An 18962-nucleotide genomic window follows, 5' to 3' on the forward strand; every position below is an offset into this window, starting at 1 on the left:
AATATAATTTCATTTCAGCTTCTATGCACAAAATTATTTCCAATGTTGTAAGGTATCATATAACATAGTAGAAAGCAGTTCAGTGCAGATACTGAAATATTCACAATCAGAGAAGAAAAAGAAAAAAATGGAGAATAAACAAAAATATACATTTCTGATGGAAGCTAGAAGATAACCAATAAAATTGATAGGGAAGCACCCCATCATTCTATTTCACCCACCTACTTAAGGAACATTTGGGAAAACAACAATTACATATTTTAAACCTTCCAAGTCAAATTCTACTTGAAAATGGTGCTCCAAATATTATAGCCTCTTTTTAGTTTCAGTTACATTTCTTATGCATATTACACACATTTTCCTTGAGATCATAAGCAAAAACAGATTCTACTGAATCTTAACACATTCCAGAATACAAATTGAAAAAAAATGGAATCTACTTAGAGAAATGAAGGATTTGGAAATAATGATGAAAACTTATAGTCTCAAAATCAGCTCCATAATCACTCCAATGAAAAATTTGTCTTTGATCAAATAATGTAAAACAGCTCAAACTACTCTAAGAAACTAATTATACATTAATATAAAAATAACAAAAAATTTTGAAAATTTTCTAACAGTTGAGTATGTGCTTTCAAGTGACAAAATGTTGTCACTTGGTTTTTCTCTCGGCTATCTTTCTGATTCTCTGTCTCTGTCTTCCTTGACTCTCTCTCTCTCTCTCTCTCTCTCTCTCTCTCTCTCTCTCTCTCTCTCTCTCTCTCTCTCTCTCTCTCTCTCTCTCTCTCTCCTCTCCCCAATCCCATTTTCAATTACTTTCTTTTGGGAACCTTAATCAAATAAATATTTGGACATACCAGCCAAGTTCCTTATAGCTCTATTCATCATTAGTATAACTTTCCAAACCAAAATACTGGTCCCTTAGCTTGCCTTTTTAAATGTTTTCTCCTTTTTAGAAAGTAAACTTTTTGAGGTCAGGGACTATTCCCTTTTGTTTTATTTTCTTCTAGAGTTTACCACACAATGCTTAATACAGAGTAGGTGTTCCATAAGTGCTTTATTCATTCATTTGAGTATTCTTATTTCTTGTCACCAAAGCTTAATGATCCTCAGGGAAGAATCAAATTAGGAGACTAGGACATGCTTTTTTTTTTTTTTTTTTTTAACACTGAATAACACATGTATTCTTTCTTCTTCTAAAGGAAAAATTGGCCAAATGATTTTTCCCCCAGCATGTAGTGCATATGCTAATGTGACAGAACTAAGCCAACTTAGAATCCCTTGTCAGTAGAAAGAGTACCGACAACTTAGAAGCTTCAGACCTTCTGGGTAAAGGTTAAGAATATGACTTTGTCATCAGCATGATGAAGTAAATACAGACCACAATAAAGGAGTTGAAACTGGAACTCTATCCTCTAGAAATAGAATATGACTAGTCTTTTGTTATCAATATAGGCTATATTTACAAAGTTGTGACCAAGTTAAAGAGAGAACATGGGAAACAGTGCTGTAACACTAGAGAGTCCAAGTAGAAAATTCATTGCTGTGGTGGGAGAGAGATGAAAAAAAAAGGGAGGGAGATGAAAATGATAATAATCCAAGTTGGCCAAGTGAATAATAAGAGATCAGCAGCTAAAATAACAATAACAACAAAAAACAACTAAAATTGATATTAGACCTTTAATTTAGGTCTTCTACACAGCAGTGAAAATTATTCCTCTCTCTTCCAATAGATTCAGCCAAGAAGAATCTCCTATAGGCAGCCAACTTGCATGAGTGATTCCAATGGAAAATTCAACACTTTTTTGCATAATAACAGCAACAAGAGCAAAAATAATTTATCTAATTTTCATATTCATATTTATTTCCAGGCTAGCTATTCCAGGCAAGCTCCAAACTCTAAAGCTAAATGAATCTTCAATCTACAATCATTTCTTTCTTTCTTTCTTTCTTTCTTTCTTTCTTTCTTTCTTTCTTTCTTTCTTTCTTTCTTTCTTTCTTTCTTTCTTTCTTTCTTTCTTTCTTTCTTTCTTTCTTTCTTTCTTTCTTTCTTTCTTTCTTTCTTTTCCCTTCCTTCCTCCATTCTTCCTTCCTTTCTTCTTCCCTCCTTCATCCCTTCCTCCCTCTTTACTCCTTCCCTCCTTCTTTTCTCCCTTCCCTCCATCCTTCCTCCTTTCCTTTTGTCCTTCTTCCCTCCCTCCCTCCTCCCCTCCCTTCCTTCCTTCCTCCCTCCCTCCCTCCCTTCCTCCCTTCCTCCCTTCCTTCCTCCCTCCCTCCCTTCCTCCCTCCTTCCTTCTCTCCCTCCCTCCCTCCCTCCTTCTCTCCCTCCTTCCCTTCCTTCCTTCCCTCCCTCCCTCCCTTCCTTCCTTCCTTCCTTCCTTCCTTCCTTCCTTCCTTCCTTCCTTCCTTCCTTCCTTCCTTCCTTCCTTCCTTCCTTCCTTCCTTCCTTCTTCCCTCCTTTCTACCTTTTTTCTCATCTTACTTGCCCCTCCCTTTTCTTTTCTATTTTCATATTATGATATAATATGAAAACATCCTCATTTCCTAAGAATAGTTTGGTTAAGGTAAATAATTATATATTCATTTAGTCCTTACCTGTCCACCTTTAGGTTGATATCTGATGTTGTCTGTGGATCCAATTTTGGACCTTACGTTCTTCAGGTCAGGCAACGGTTGATTAATAAGCCGTAGTTGTTTAGGGGTGGCTGGAGATTTTGGAGGAGTACGTATGATAGCAACCTTTTTCTCAGTGGGCACCAGGATACCAGATTTGGGAGTTCCTGGTGTGTGTGGGGTTCTGGGATAACTAGGGGTACCAGGAGTGCCTGGAGTACGGGAGGAATAGCTGGGTGGTGTACCAGGAGTGATGGCAGTGGAGCCTGGAGTGGTGGGTGTTGATGTACCACTTTTTCCTGTTCTGCGAATTGGTTCTGACCCTAGAAGAAAGAAGCAACAGCAAATAGGGTTCAGTTTTCCAAGGTGGATTTTCTTTTAAGATCAAGATAGCTATTTTAACAAGTAGGTGTGGTGGCACATGTCTATGATCCTAGCTATCAAGGAAATTGAGGCTGGTGGATTTTTTGAGCTTGGGAAGACTGAACTACAGTGGGCAAAGCAGGTCTGGTGTTCACAGTAAGCCTAGCACCAATGTGGTAAGTTCCTGGGAGTGGGGTGAATGGGTCAGGTAATAAATGGAGCAAATCAAAGTTTCCATGGAAATTGAGAGTGGGAGAGAAGGAGAAAAGAGTGTGGAGAAAAGAAGAGAAGAGAAGAGAAGAGAAAAGAAGAGAAAATGAGAGTTCTTGAGAATGGAGGGGAGGAGAAATGAAAACAGGGAGAATTCTAGACTGACCCATGACATTGCTACTTGGTGACACTTGACAAGCATTCAAGTTCTATCAATTCTGTATAGTTAGAAATTAAAATGAAATTAGACACTTGTAGATCATCTGAGACTTAAAAGGGAAGATTAGTAATAGTTAAAGGGAAGGAGTACTCAGCAAAGATACAGTCCTGATTTATCTAAAAAGTGCTCTCGTAAGAAAATTCTTTGATCACAAGGGTATGGAGCATCCATCAAACCTGACTCCTTGTGGACTTGCCGTTTTATGTCTTAAATGATCAGGACCCCGTATTAATAGGTGGAATCCTGGGTCCCTGAACTAATCAAGTCTGATTTATGGAAACATATTCCTAGCACAATAAGTTACTTGACTTCCAAGGGTCTTAGTTCCCTCATCAAAAAGATTCTAAAATTCTAAAGTTTCTTATATTTTAAAATATATGATTGCAAAAACCTTTAAAAAATCCACCAGTTTGAGTGAATTATAAGACCACAAGCAAGATTCAGAAGATTTAGGAATGACTCAACTTTTGCTCTAAAATATTACTCACAGACTCAAAAACTCATATTACCTTTCATTTTCTGGAGTTTAAAATATTCTGAACTTATCATAATGGCATAAAGGATGTGGAAAAAATGGAACTTTTCTCCTTATATTGTTAGAGAAATTGAATATTATGTGTTATGCCCAAGACATCAGAGGAAATTTAGAAACAATTGGGAGCCAATATTATCATGATTTTCACTATCCAGAAATCTTTTACAGGCATGAATTTGCTTTCACTTTCTAAAATAAAATTGAATATAAATTATTGATCTCTAGGTTCCTTGATCTCTACTTAAAAATACAAATCTTATTTGAAATGAGCCACAAGCAACACTGTTTTGAAGTATCCTCTTCCATAAGAGGCCATTTTTTAGCAATGATTCTGAATCTTCTCTTTTTCATGTTCAGTATTCCATGTGGAACAACGGCTAGAGCACTTGAACCTAGGGGCAAGATGATCTGAGTTCAAATGTATTCTCAGACAATAGCTGTGTGATTGTGAGCCAAGTCATTTAGCTTCTGTCTGTTTTAGTTTCTTTATCTATAAAATAGGGTTTACTCCCTATTTTAGTAACACTTACCTCCCAGGCTGTTATGAAGCTCAATTAACATATATTTAATATATATTTGCAAAGAGCTTTGCATTAAAGGGCTATATAAATGCTAATTATTATTCTTCCCAGTTTCTTTGAAGGAGTATACATTCAATTTTCTAAAAAATCTTTTCACATATGTTACATTTCAAAGTTGTTTATGTAGTCAGTAGGTTTTTTAGATTTTTCAATAAATTAATTCAATCACTGGGTGCTTCAGAATCATCACACTATTTATCTCCTTTCCAAAGGAGTTCTCTCAAACTATCCTCCCACCCCTACTTAAATTCCACTGAAATGCTTGATTTTTGATTGCCTAATTACATCAGGAAGTTGATGCCATGACATGTAAAGAAACTAACAACCTTTACAAACTAGTTTTAGAATACAAAAATGGAGGGAAAACCTTCCCTTTTGGAAAAGCCTTTGAGTTGCTACAAAATTCTAGTCACAGCAATTGCCCTGTTTGAATGTGGAGAAAGCCTAATTAAAGATAGGCTGTCCTCTCAGCAATTTGTTGAAATGATTTTTAGCCCCAAGGAAAACTTATTAACTCTATAATCATTATGAATTTTGTAGAAAATTACTTTATGTGTCAAGGCAGTTAAAAATCTGAGACAAAACTATGAGCACCATATTTCCTTTCCAGATGATGAAATGCTGAAATCTCAATGTCTTTCTTAACCATTTTTTGGGTACTCAGCTCATATCACAATTTGTGCTGGAATAATTAGGTCTTTGACTGTCAAAGCATAAACTTGCCTTCTCTGGGTACATACTTTGAGGTTACAAAGGCTAAATTCACATTCTTTGGATTATAAAAAAAATCTAACCACACATTTTTACAGATCGAGTTGTTGATAAACTCTTCACAGCAATGAATTTGCTTTTTACTCTGGCTAGACTTTCTCCTGTGAAATAATTCCCTTTGCTTTTCAAATAGCTTTACAAAATGTCAGCTACTTTCTTGTCTGCAGTAAGAGAGAATAATATAAAGGGATAGGTAAAATGCCATGTGGTCTAACTGTTCCCATGCTTACTAAGTATCGTTATTTACTGACAAAGTATATCTTTTTTCTTCAGATTATAGAATCACCTGGAAGGGACTTTAGCTGTCCAGATGTTCAATAATTTTCACAATTAGAGGTAAAATACTGACAACCTGAATAAAAATAAATTTTGTAAGAAAATTGAGATTTACAAAAGCAAGTGACATCAAGAGGCTATATTTTAACTAGTTCCCAATGAATTTTAGTTTAAAGACATGCGATCATGGATTCAATATAAACTTGGTTCTATTATCTGTTTCTGTTTGGGTGGATACCTGTAAATATAATTCAAAGTATTACTGATATATCCCTGAAACCCTTCATGGCTTGATTCCAGCTTTCTTAAAGATTGCCTCTATTCCAGTCAGAAATTCCCAATTCTTTTCTAAATTAACTAAGGGAGAAGGTTGTACAAGGAGGTATTCTAGTCTGAAATTCCCATCTTGGTCTAGGAAATTGACATATATTAAACTTCAGAACATAACCATGCTATTCATTTTTAAAGATGAGGCTTGAATTGTCATTTTGAAGATTTATAATCTTTGGACAATTGAACAGAATAATATCCTAATGCTACTTTAATACAATAAATGTTGCTAAGAATTGGAACCATGCATAAACAACAGACCATTCTAGGAAATAACTAGCAGTATGGTTGGAAGAAAGATCACTGAATTGACACTTAAGTATTTAATTTCTCAACCATTCATTGTTATTTGTTGTTTGTCTTTTGTTCTTAAAGAGAACCATCAGGGACATCAAGGAGGTAATGTCATGACATGCAGATGAATTTGATTTAAGTGAGGGAGAGCTGGGAAAGGTCATCTGCCTCACCTTCCCTTCCAGAGTCATCTGTGTCCAATGGTCCAAAATAGATCAGGAGGACTGCAGATGACCCTAGATGAAGTGGGAGACCTTGGACTTTTAAAGTTACAGTATTTTACAGATCTCAACAAACTATGCTTCCTCCAAAATGTGCTTGATTTAACAAATATTTACAAAAATTTCTCTGGGCAATCTCCCTTTGCAACATGTCCTTCCTCTGATGATAAGACAGTAGATTTTCATGGATTGAAATGACACGAATTATGTACAAATAAATATACAATAAACTATATTGGCTATATTGGAGTAAAAAAAATGACATAGCTGGAAGAAATCTAAGAAATCCTATCATTTAATCTGCTCATTTTGCAAATAAGGGAGATCCCAGGGAAATTCAGTGTTCTCCCCAAAGTTTCACAGACAGTATCAGAGTCTGGATTTAATCTTTTAATTCCAATTTTAGGGCTCACTCCTACACTATAGTATCTCTACCACACAACTAGCAGTTTTAGAGATGGAAATGACCAGAGTAATTACCTAGTTCAACTCTATAATTATACAGATGAAAAAACTGCTACAGAGAATTTAACATTAACTCATCTAATTAACTATAATTCCAGGATTAGAATTTGGGTCGCTGTACTCTTAGCCAATCTGTGCTCTGTCCAAGCCAGAAAAGTTTTAATATAGAGGGCACCCCAAAAGTCTTGGATCCTTTTTAAGCAGCATTTAAGATTTTTGGAATATTCTGTATTTATGACCGTTATGATGGTCAACATTGATAAAATAAAATGAGTCACTTATAATAAGTTAAAACTAGAGGAATGTATACAATTTAATGTGCACATATAATATTTATTATAACTTCAAGTAGAGACCAAAATATTTGAATTTTTGAATAATCATTTCATAATCCTGTCATCAGATTTATTTTATTATGGTTAAACATATTTATTTTTTAATTTTAATTTTAACGTCACTTTATTTTTTCATGAATAAATGAATGCATGCACTTTATAAATGGATGATTGAATAAATATAAATATAAACATTATTAAGTTTGGAGTTTGTGCTAGCCTATCGTAATTATTCCCAGTGATTTTAATTATATGATCATATTGATCCTAACATAATCAGGTGCCTAGAAGCAGCTAATTTGAGCGGTTGAATTACACTAGAGGGCTTGCTTGGAAGTCAGAAGATCTGAGTTTAAATCCAGATCTAGGCAGAAGTAGCTCTATAATACTGATCACACCACCTAACCTCTGTCTGTCTCAGTTCTTTCATCTGTACAATGGAGATTTACAAAGCAGGTTAAGTATATTTTAAATTAAAATGTCCTACTATTGGGATAATTAGATGGAGTAGTGGATAGAGTACTGTATTTGGAGTTAGGAAGGCCTGATTTTGAATCATACCTGACACTTAGTATGTATGTGCCCCTGAGCAAGATACTTAAGTTCTGAGCCTCAGTTTCCCCTTCTATGCGATAATCATAGCTTTTTATTTTGCAGAGGTATGGTAAGAATCCATTAAAATTATATGTAAAGTGCTTTGCAAATCTCTAAGGACAATCTAATTAGCTACTATTGTTATTATTATTGTCTATGTTAATTTCTTTTCTTGGATTTGTACTATCATATGAAAATATTAAAACACAGATGGTATATTTTTTTGAGAATTTTTTTTACCCTATTCCATCTCCACAATGATACCATCAATAAGTTTTGAATCAAATGGCTATTTTATGTTTAATGACAGAAAGCATTTACTTGAGGGGGGAAAAAATCTCAGTATCCTGATTCCATGGAGCATTGAGATGATGCTTGGCTAGCACCATTTATTTGCTCAAATCATTCAAAAAATTGAGATAGAAAAAAAGATTCATTTCTTTTTCAAATTTTTAAAAGACAAATTCATTTAAAGAAGACACAAAGAACATTTCCCTCCCTTCCACAAGGACCTATAAGTTTCTTTACTTGCAGGAGAAAAAACATTTAAGTAATGCTTGAGGGAAAGGAAATTGGCTCAATAACCAGTAATAAACCAACTAAATAGCATGCATGAGAGCAAAATCAAATCCAACTTTTCTTGAATAAATCTGCCTTGAATAAATCAGTGGGTTTTTTTTTAATAAAAATGACTTGAGTTGATTGTGATCAGGACTATTATTTTGATTAACAGCTAAAAAACAGATGTTAATTTCATTTAGATAACACATGATCCACAACAAAAACAACAAAACCTGCAGTATTTGCAAGTTTATTCAGTGCTGAACAGATATACTCTACATTTATTAATTTCAACACACTAGGTGATATATGATAAGTTGACCTAGACATGTAAGATAAAACTTATTATTATTGGTTTTAGATTTTTGAATATCATTTAGGAAATAGGAAATCAACTGACCAATGATCTTGGCCAGAAGTTCATCTACGTATTTTTTGTTTCTGAAAAGAACAGTTGAGCTATTGAAGTATACCATAGCAAATATGAAAGTGACCAAAGTGGTATTTTAAAAGAAAATATATCACTGTCCCATAATTGAAATATCAATAACAGCTAAGTTTATTATCTCTTTTTGTAATAAACAAATATCCTCTACTCTAAAGAGTCCCAAATGTGTTGCTGCACTTTGATCAGGTCTATAAGGAGGGGGAAAATCACTTTGAGATTTATATTTCTCATAATTTCCAGAATAGCCAGGGGACTACCTCTTGATCACAAAGTGAGCCTATTATAGTCTGCCTAGAAGCTCTTTAAATATTAAATATTCAGGTTCTTCATAAACAATTTTAAAAGATTAAGAAATAACTTTATTATATATCCACCTGAGACATTTGCATTAAAATAAGAGAAAAATGGATAAAAGCATACATACTAGTGGTTCGTCGAACTGAAGCAGACATAGAAGTATTGAGGGAGAAGGAATTCTCATCTCTGTCTCCTGATACCCCTCTTCGAGTAGGAAGGATGGAAGAAGGCCTGGGCAGAGAGGAACGCTTTTCAGGGCTCTTGCTTATTCCATCCTAGTCAAAAGAAAAATCAAAATCAAATGTACCATTGAAGGGATCTTAATATTCATTCCTTCATCATCATTTATTGTGTCTCTACTGCAAGCATTTTAATAGATTTTTAGATATACAAAGACCAAAACAAAATGATTGCTTCTCTCAAGGAACTCATTCCATTGGAGGGCAGTTGGTTAAAATGTACACATATAATTAAAGAAAATACAAGATAATCTCTGGCATCAGAAACTGAGCACCAACATCAATTAAGGTTGATTGAGGGGGGATTTTTATGGAAGTTGGCACTTGACCTGGGCCTTAAAAATTCTAAAAGGCAAAAATGATAAGAGATGCATTCTAGATATGTAGGACAATTTTTGATGTAATCATAAGAATTAGGGGAACTTTCTACCCCTCTTCTTCCCCTTCCCCTACAATCATTTTCATCTCTTAAGGCTGTTGACATCACAATAGAAAGATTAATTACTGACCTGATAACTTAGTGAATTTTTTTTGTTTTCAAAAATATTGAGCCTTTAACATTATAGATCAACTTTGATACAACTCTGTTGTTTTTGTATATTATATTGTAAATTATATATAATTTTTAGCAAGTAGACTATCATATTTTTTCAATTCTTTCATTGCCTATATCATGCTGAACTAAACAGTTTTCCTTTCTCTTCTTTCTACACCCTTTATAATAAGATAAACATCTAATTTTCACACCTATCTAAGGATCTCTACTTCTTGGCTTTAAATGTCAGTGTTTTACTGAGGCATTTGGAATACTGTCTTATTTAGGGAAAAAATTCTAATGCAATTAAAGGCTCAAATGACAAGCTTTCTGAAGTATATTTACTTATGAAGAATTAACTAGATCTGAAAAAAATCACTGAATGTAGTATTTGGGACTAGTAAACTACTAATCTATTCATTAAAAAAAGAAGGTAACAGGTAGTTTATACTGGTATAAGTGACATCATTTTTTGGAAATCCAGGCTAAAAATAATTTTCAGAAAAAATTACATTTTTTGGTTATTGGCTACCTGTAAAATGAAAATAGAAACTTGAAATATTTTTTAAGTTAAAGGTTATGTATTGCGATTTTGGGGAACCTGTTTTTATGTATTTCCTGATTTCTTCCCCAATAAACTTGACCTAGATCATATATCTGATTAAAAAGACAAGAATTCAGGTGAATCTACTGAGGAAAGTCATACAAAAATTGAAAATGGAGAAAGGGAGTTATTTTAGCAGTCTCAGAACAATCTGACCTGCCTCTTAAAAGAAACAGTTATTTTGTCCTGACTGTTGGAGGCAGGGATCTTTGACAAAGCCAGATTTTAGTCTTAGAAAATAAGAAAAAAGCATAAAATAAAAGTATATGAAATTCCTCATGTAAAATATAATTAAAATATAATAAAAAAGAAATCTAGTTCTAGAATACACATATTTCCATATCTGGTTAATAGACATGGATACTGCTATAGAATTGAGGATAATATGATATGTATTCAAATGAAACAATGGGTTTTCTCCATCTTGTTTAGGTTAAGCCAAAATCTATGAATGAATATTATATTTCTCCAAATATTATAATGCTCATGCAAATAATGATAACAATGACAAATACTTCTCCCTTTTTGGTGAGTATTCTGAGAGGTAATGTTGAAAAGGGGATGAAAGGGGAGAGAGAGCTAAGGTAGTCACTTACTGAGGTAGAAGGGTCTAAAGCATATAATATTGGATATGGAAAAACCTAGGTTGTTTGGAAGCCAATTAGAAAGTGGCAAAAGGAAAGAGAGAAAAAATGACTATACCTAAAAGAAGGAAAATGATAGATAGAACAGGGTCCTGAAGGAAGGATGGAGAAAGGAAGGAAGCAAATAGGCAAGCATTTATTAAGGTCTATTATGTTCCAGATACTTTGCTTAATATTTTACAGTTATTAATTCATTTGATCCTCACAACAAACCTAGGAGATAGGTGCAGTCATTATTCTTATTTTATGATTATTCTTATTTTACAGATGAGGAAACTGAACGAGGCAGACAGAAGTGAATTGACTTGTTTAGGATACCACTGTTAATAAGTGTCAGAACCTGCATTTGGATTCAGGTCTTTCTGACTACAGATCTAGTCCTCTATCCACAGTATCACCTAACTGGGATTAAAGGCAAAATTGTTAGCCATGGGAATAAGTAAGTCCATTTTTCCCCCTTATATAGAATGAAGGGAGAAGAGAATAGGTGAAAAAAATGAGACTTTAGAGGTTTCTAGATGGAAGAAATCAAGGAGACCCTCTTTGTTTCCACATCTTCAATAAAACAGAAATCATTAAATAGCATGGAGGAGGGGCTGAGAGTATGAGGAGAGGAAAAACATATAAACCATTTACTGTAGGAAATGGGAAAGAGAAATGAATAAATAGTAGACCACATGAGTTGCTAAGCAACAGTGAAACCACAGCTTGTAGCATAAATTCATAGTGAATAAAATCTTCTTGATTTTGAGCCCATTTCCAGCAATGCTTAACAGCCCAGATTCAAGAGGAGAGAAAATCAACTGCACTTACTTGGGATAGAAAGCTCGGATAAGGAGAATAAAAGACAAGATGAGACAATAAAATTTAGTGTGATAACTGGGAAATGATTTAGGTGCTTGACCATGGGACAAAGAAACAAACATTAAAGTGGAAAAAATAGTGAAAAGGAGAAGGAGGGAGAATAAGAGATGGTGATAATTCAAAGTATAAAAATTTAGAAGTGGTAAGTTGTCAGGTTATGGATTTATGATTTGGCCATGAGCATACCCAGATTTTTCTGTGCTGGATATGGACATAGTAGATATTTGAATATTTCTTAACATGATTGCTGAAGTCTTTGAGGAGGTTGAGAGGGGATGAGATCTATGGGAGAAGTTAATAATAATAATGGTGATAATGATGATGATGATGATGAGGGTAATAGCTGACATTTATATGGTGCTTTGCAGTCCTTCTAAATAATTTATTAATGTGACTCTCACATCTCCGTGAGGTGGGTATAACCATCTCTGTTTCACAGATTAAAAACTGTGGTTTACAGTGGTGAACTGCCTTGCTTATTATCATATAAATAACAGATGTTAGAAAAAAATTTTTTGCTGCATCACACCTTCCCAATTTTCACTTTGCTCATATATATGTTGATAACTACCTATCTTACAGGATCATTGTGAGAATCAAAGGAGGTAATTGGTATCTGTAAAATGCTTCATATTTTTAAAGTCTTACATAAGTGTGAGCAATTTTGCTAACATGTTAATTACTTCAGAGAATAGTATCCCTAATATTTTGATTATATGCTTAATGTGAGCTAATTCACCTTAAGGTACTATATTGATGATGAGAAAAAAAGGAGGCTATATGATAGAAATATATGGATGATCATTACATCTGGCATTCAAAGCAGTGCTTCCATAATCTATTTGTCAAATACAGGAAAAAATTGTTACGCTGTCTATGAGTTCTAGGATTGAAGTCAACACTCCAGAAAGTATATTTAAATCACAAGGCTTATATTAAAGATGCCAGAGAACCTGGGTAGTCTGTGTTTCCATGTATGCTTTAGATGTACAATTCCATAAATGTACAACTGTGCCCAGTAGGACATATCTATTGGGAGATTATTAAAAATATAAGGATTTGTTATAGAAATTACTTTCTTCCACAAAAAATGTTAGTAAGACTTGACACTCCACCAAAGTCATGATTAGCACTGACATCTCATCTCTAGCTTAACCCTCTGCTGATATATCCATGAGTCAATGAGCACTCACAGATTGGACACTGCATCTTCTCTTTCTACAACCCACGGAAGCTTGTGTGGGAAGTATAAGTGGGTCAGTACAAGTCATCCCACTTGGCTGTTCCCACACACAATCAAAAGTATGGTTTAGAAAAATACAATAATGACATTGTCTTCAGTGCTAGGAGATGACTATCTCTGCCAAAAATGCAAATAAAAGAAAGGATCCTAGGGGTCATAACCATTAACAAAGATCCAGTAGAAATCATTGGGGTAAAGTTGGAAGTTAGGGGAAAAATGAGGTTGTTAATAAGATATTCTCATGACATGAAGCTCTACTTAATTGTCTACCTGATGTTGCTGCTTTATAGCTTATTCAGAAGATGGAAGAACTGAGCTATAGTGTATATAAATTTTATGCTATCAAATTTAATTCATATAAATATTTTATAAATTTAATTTTTATCATATAAAATTTAATGTTTATTAAAGCACAAAGAAAACATTATAGTGGATCACAACATAGTTTTTTTCACCTTTGTGTTGTTGTTTGCTTGCTTTTTTTCCTTTCTCATTTTCCCCTTTTTTGATCTGTTTTTTCTTGTGCAGCATGATAAATATGGAAATATGTTTAGAAGAATTGCACATGTTTAATATATTGGATTGCTTGCTATCTAGGGAAGGGAATGGAAGGAAGGGAAGGAAAAATTTGGAACACAAGGTTTTGCAAGGGTGAATGTTGAAAACTATCTTTGTATACATTTTGAAAATAAAAAATATTATTAAAATAACATTGTAAAGTATTAGCCACTTTGTAAAGCAATATATCTGAATAAATCACCATCTCATCCAATTGCGCCTTACTTTTACATGACGATTTTTAGTGTGAGAATAAATGAAACAAATGATGTCAAGTGGCTAAAAGTTCCTAAATAAAATGATATTATTAGTGTCCAAGAAATATTTTTCTTTAAGAAAAAAAGAGAGAATTCTAGGCTTGGAACCACGAAAATGTATTCAAAACCTGCTAGATGCTAATTATATATCCTTGAAAAGTCACTTAATCTGTGGTATGTGAGAAGTGTCCCTGAAACTTAGACAACATGTAAGTGCTTTGAAAGCAGGATTCATCTCATTATTTTTCTTTTGTAGTCCCAGTCCTTGACATAGATTCTACCACAGAGCAACCATTTAATAAATATTGGTTGTTTGAACAACTGATATCTCCTAATTAATTTGGTTATAATCTGCATAGTGGAGAGAGTTTTCCCCCGGAAAGGGTGATGTCACAATTCCTTTATGTGTTATGTATATAAATGCTTTAAAATTTTTGGTAGTTTTACGGACTAAACAAAAGTAGAAATCAACGCATCCCTACTGATTGATTGGATCCTAATATCCTAAAAGCAGTTAAGATTCTTGTAGCGATGTGTGAATCTACTCTGAAATGACTCAAGCTTCCATGATTTGCTATGTGGTTATTTCAGCTAATCACAAGGCAGCTTTTCCTTCAGCCCACAAAAACTCTTGGCCTTGTCTATCCCATATCTCATAGAATAAGGGAATATTTGTTTTTAATGGCACCTAATAAGAATGAATTGGGAAAGCTAGGTGCCCATTCCAAGTCACATGGCCGTGTCAGATAACCAGACTGCATCCTTCTTTCATGCTGTTTGTTCAGGTTAAGATCATATCTGAATAGTGGAACTGAAGAGGAGAAATCATTTGGTTAAATTAGTTTCTGAAGACAAACTAGATATTTTGTACTTGAAATACTACCTTGGAGCCTCTTTAATTTAGAATGGTTTTCTCTATAGGTCAAATCTATCATTTCCAAACCTCTTCAACACTAACATACATAGTTAAAGATGTTTACAAATAGATTACTTAGCATTTATCTTTTATATTGCTCTGAAGCTAGGCACAAGTGATGCATGATAAATCACTATCAAATATCTTTATCAAGAATATGACTGTAAGGAAGCCCCAGAATGTAAATTTTGTTTAAAAGTTTTAAGATTATATTTCAAGGGAAAGACATAAATTCCTTATAATATGGCAGTTAAATAATTAATGTCTCAAGAAGTAAAAAAAAACAAAAAACAAAAAAAAAACCAGAATCAGATCAGGAATAAGAAGATAATTATTTTACTTACTGTGAATTTGTCCTTTGCTTGTTTATATACACCAGAAGCCTGGTTAGTTTCTCCACCTGCTGCTGTTAGACCAATAACAATAATAAGGAGAATGTTAAAAGCCACAAAAACATTGAAATTATGCCCCTAGTGAAATGGATTATGTTCATAGAGAACTGCACAATGAAACTTTGTTTATTAGGTTTTATAAATCATAATTTGTAAATATAGGAACATGGATGAATGTGTCACTGAGCCACATATAAGCAGCTGGGTAGTGCAATGAGTGGAATCCTGGACCTTGAGTTAAGGAAAACCTGAGTTCAAATCCAGTCTCAGTCATTTACTTACTCTCTGTGTAATCCTGGGAAAGACACGTAACCTTTCTCTGTCTCAATTTCCTCATTTGTAAAATAGGGATAATAATAGCACTTTGTAAAACAAATATTATCTCATTTTATTCCCAAAACAAATATGGGATGTCACTATTGCCACTACTACTACTACCACTACTACTAACACCACTGCTACGACCATGGCTGGTACTTTTCCTCCTGCTCCTCCTCTTCCTCCTCTAGGTTGTTGAGCAGTCTCATATTATTTGATCTAGTTTTATGTAGCCCAAATTTTTCATCTTATTAGATTCCTTAATCTTTCAATTCTTTCTAATATTCCTCTCATATTCTTCGTAGTTTTCATATTCTCTAGTATTCATATTCATGTTGAATATGTTCATATTGAACATATTCAATTCATATTCCTCATATTCATATACTTGGAAGTGAAAATTCCATTTTTTCCCTTTTTCACTCCAAAGGCTTTATATAACTATATGTAAAATTATATAAGTTTTGAATATAAGTATAAAAAGTACAATTTATATAACTAAAAGCAAGTTACTGCCAAGACATCTTGGGTGTTCCTTTCCTCACATAATTCAAGTGATCTCTTTGAACTCTAATGCAATAAGAAAAGAGGGGGCAGGAAATACCAAAATCTTATATGGAATCATAGAGTGTGAGGAATGAAAGGAATTAAATACTGACTCTACCATTTACTCTTTTGGGCAAATCACTTATCCTATTTGACTTGGCTTTCTTTTTTTAAAATGAAGGGCTTAAATTACATAATCAGGGTCACATTAATTACTAACAGAGACAGGATTAGTACACAGGCCTTCAGTACCATGTCCAGACTTTTTAAATATATTTTATTTAAATTTCCCAAAACACTTCTCAGCTTCTGTCCTGAGACTTCCCCATGAATAGGTGGGTACCCTCAATTCCTACACAACCTAAGACTTATGCACTGTTTCAGATGTTCATTTACTCAAAGGTTTTGTTTTATTGTGGTGATAGCAAAGAAAAAAATGTAGCTTACATTTTTTTGAAAATGATAATCCATATTCATTAAAGATCCCCAGTTCTTACTCTGGATCTGTAAGGTTTTGTCATATCCTCAGCTTTCCATCAAACCTGTCAATGTTTGGCTTACCCTAAGCTTTCTTTAGCCTTTGATTTCTAATATTTATATATTTTTGTATGTACACAAAATTTTTCTTGACTTGAAAAAGGAAAGGGGATAGAGAAGGGGAATAACTTAGAAAGAGGAGAAAAGGAGAGAGACATTTTTAAAGTTCAGGATGTAAGGTAGGATGCATTCTAAACATGCACTCCCTGCATTGTTATGACCACATCTGTTACTGCTGTTTCTTTTTGGTAGTGTTGTATGACTCTTTGATTTTTGAACTTCATCCTCCCTTATGAAATTTTACCACAGATTTTTTCTGTTGATGACTTACCTGATCCCACAACTTCACATGAATTAAACAACCCTTCAATCAATTCCTTGTGGTTTTGGTAAAAATTCAAATATGGTATTCTGGAGCTCTTCCAGAATCAAACAACAATAACAATAACAATAACAACAATGAGTAAACAAACAAATTTAATGCTGGGTCACAGTGGTGCAATTTAATAACATGAGGTGATTTTCTTCAAGCCTCATATAGTAAGTTGCACATTCTATTCCTTGTGACTTTTGGAATATTAGTAATAATGAAAGTAGTTATTTTACATGTTCACACTAGTACATGGCAATGTAGACATTGGAGAAGATGTTTAGATGATGAAACAAACTTTCTTATGGTCATTTTCCCCAAGCCCAAGGATCTTAATTCTTTTATTTCCCTTCCCTCTTTCATAAAATAGGAAAGCTCAATTTTAAAAGGTTCTTTTTTAATCTCTCTGACTCATCTGTTAACAGGATTGTTTTACATTATTTAAAGGATGAATTGTTAATTACTGACAAAAATCATTAAACTAGGAAAGGATTTATTTTGTTTGAAGATTATTCTAACAAATTATGAATTAAATTCTATGAGGGATAAAAAAATACCTTCCTACTTTTATGTTTTGATTCCACAAAATTTAAATCACTGACAATTTTGCCTTGAAAAAGGGTGTCCAGATTCTGTCTGTTGTTTTAGGCTATATTAGTGTCCAGAAATAAAAGTGACATTCAAAAATAGTGGCTGGATAACCTGAACCCTTTGCCCTAGTTTGCACAAAATATTCAGAGTCAGAGAAAGGCCTTTAGCTCTTTAGATTGCTCCTATTAGAAGGATTTAATGAAAGGTGTAGCTAAGAATAGTATGATAAGGAAAATGGGTTGGGTTGAGGGATTACACACATTGGATCATGGATCATCCAAGTATTAATAAAATAATGATAATTTTGATTGTATTAATTATTTGATACACTTGACTTTAAAAGTAAAATTTAAAAAATTTAAGTGGGAAATTTTATTCTATGCACCAATAATTTCAGCTTTCTTGTCACATAAAAGTAATGTTTCCTAAGATGTAGTTTCATGTTTTCCCATCAATGCCACATGATCGTGACCTTGAAATGTTGAGTGTGTAACTCTACAGGATAGAATAAAAACTTTTACCTAAGGAAGAGACGAATCATAATCTTTCTCCCTCATAAATCTTAAATATTTCTTTTTAATCCATATATAATATTTCACTAGGGAATTAGTGGTTTTTGTCTTTTTACTTACAATAAGAAATTCATCTTAAAACTGGGAATGTAAACCACTATTATCTTTACAATTGAATTTTTGTTAATAGTGAGAGATCTAGCTCCTGTCATCATAACAATTTAGGAAGATTGAGTTAGCCTACTACTTCACACTACTACCCATTCTTTTTTAAAGCCTACAGTGTAATGTACAGAGAAAAAGACAAGTGATGGATATTAGTGCCTAACAGATGACACAAAACAAATACCAAACAAGAGACAGAAGTAGTGTCTCATTTTCTTCATGGGGGCTTATAAGACTTTAAAACTTAGTGGTATGTGAGTATTAGTAGCACTAACTACTTCTCTAGACTAGTTCTAGATAAAACAAACAAACCAACAAATAAAAAAAATCTCACTATACAAACTTCTCTCTTTAATCCTGATAAAATCATGCTGTCCTTGTCAGGAGGATGTATGAAGTGAAAAAGCTGCAAGTTAGAAGCTCTTATGCTATAGGTTCTCAAACAAGGTCCAAGTGACTCAATCTAGCCACCCATCTAACTAACTAGAAGAATGATCTCAAAGAGGAAGGTGCTGAAAATCTAAAAAAGGTAATTTAATTATACATAATTCCTAATG

At 33.5% G+C, this 18962-nt stretch overlaps 1 protein-coding gene across 38 annotated transcripts in view; it reads right to left on the bottom strand.

The window, feature by feature from the left end:
* The window catches only part of MAP2 (microtubule associated protein 2), a 352478-nt gene that overhangs the window by 22543 nt on the left and 310973 nt on the right, over nt 1–18962 (bottom strand). For 31 of the 38 annotated variants that reach the window (XM_074298861.1, XM_074298858.1, XM_074298859.1 and 28 more), the window contains 3 exons: nt 15319–15380; nt 9242–9389; nt 2596–2936 (listed from right to left, as the gene is read on the bottom strand). In XM_074298861.1, the coding sequence (XP_074154962.1) occupies nt 2596–2936; nt 9242–9389; nt 15319–15380 (551 nt within the window). The remainder of the gene's footprint in view (nt 1–2595; nt 2937–9241; nt 9390–15318; nt 15381–18962) is intronic. The other 7 variants (XM_074298868.1, XM_074298871.1, XM_074298867.1 and 4 more) reach the window with 1 other exon arrangement.

This window comes from Sminthopsis crassicaudata, chromosome 3 (assembly GCF_048593235.1).
Source record: "Sminthopsis crassicaudata isolate SCR6 chromosome 3, ASM4859323v1, whole genome shotgun sequence".
Classification (NCBI taxonomy): domain Eukaryota; kingdom Metazoa; phylum Chordata; class Mammalia; order Dasyuromorphia; family Dasyuridae; genus Sminthopsis; species Sminthopsis crassicaudata.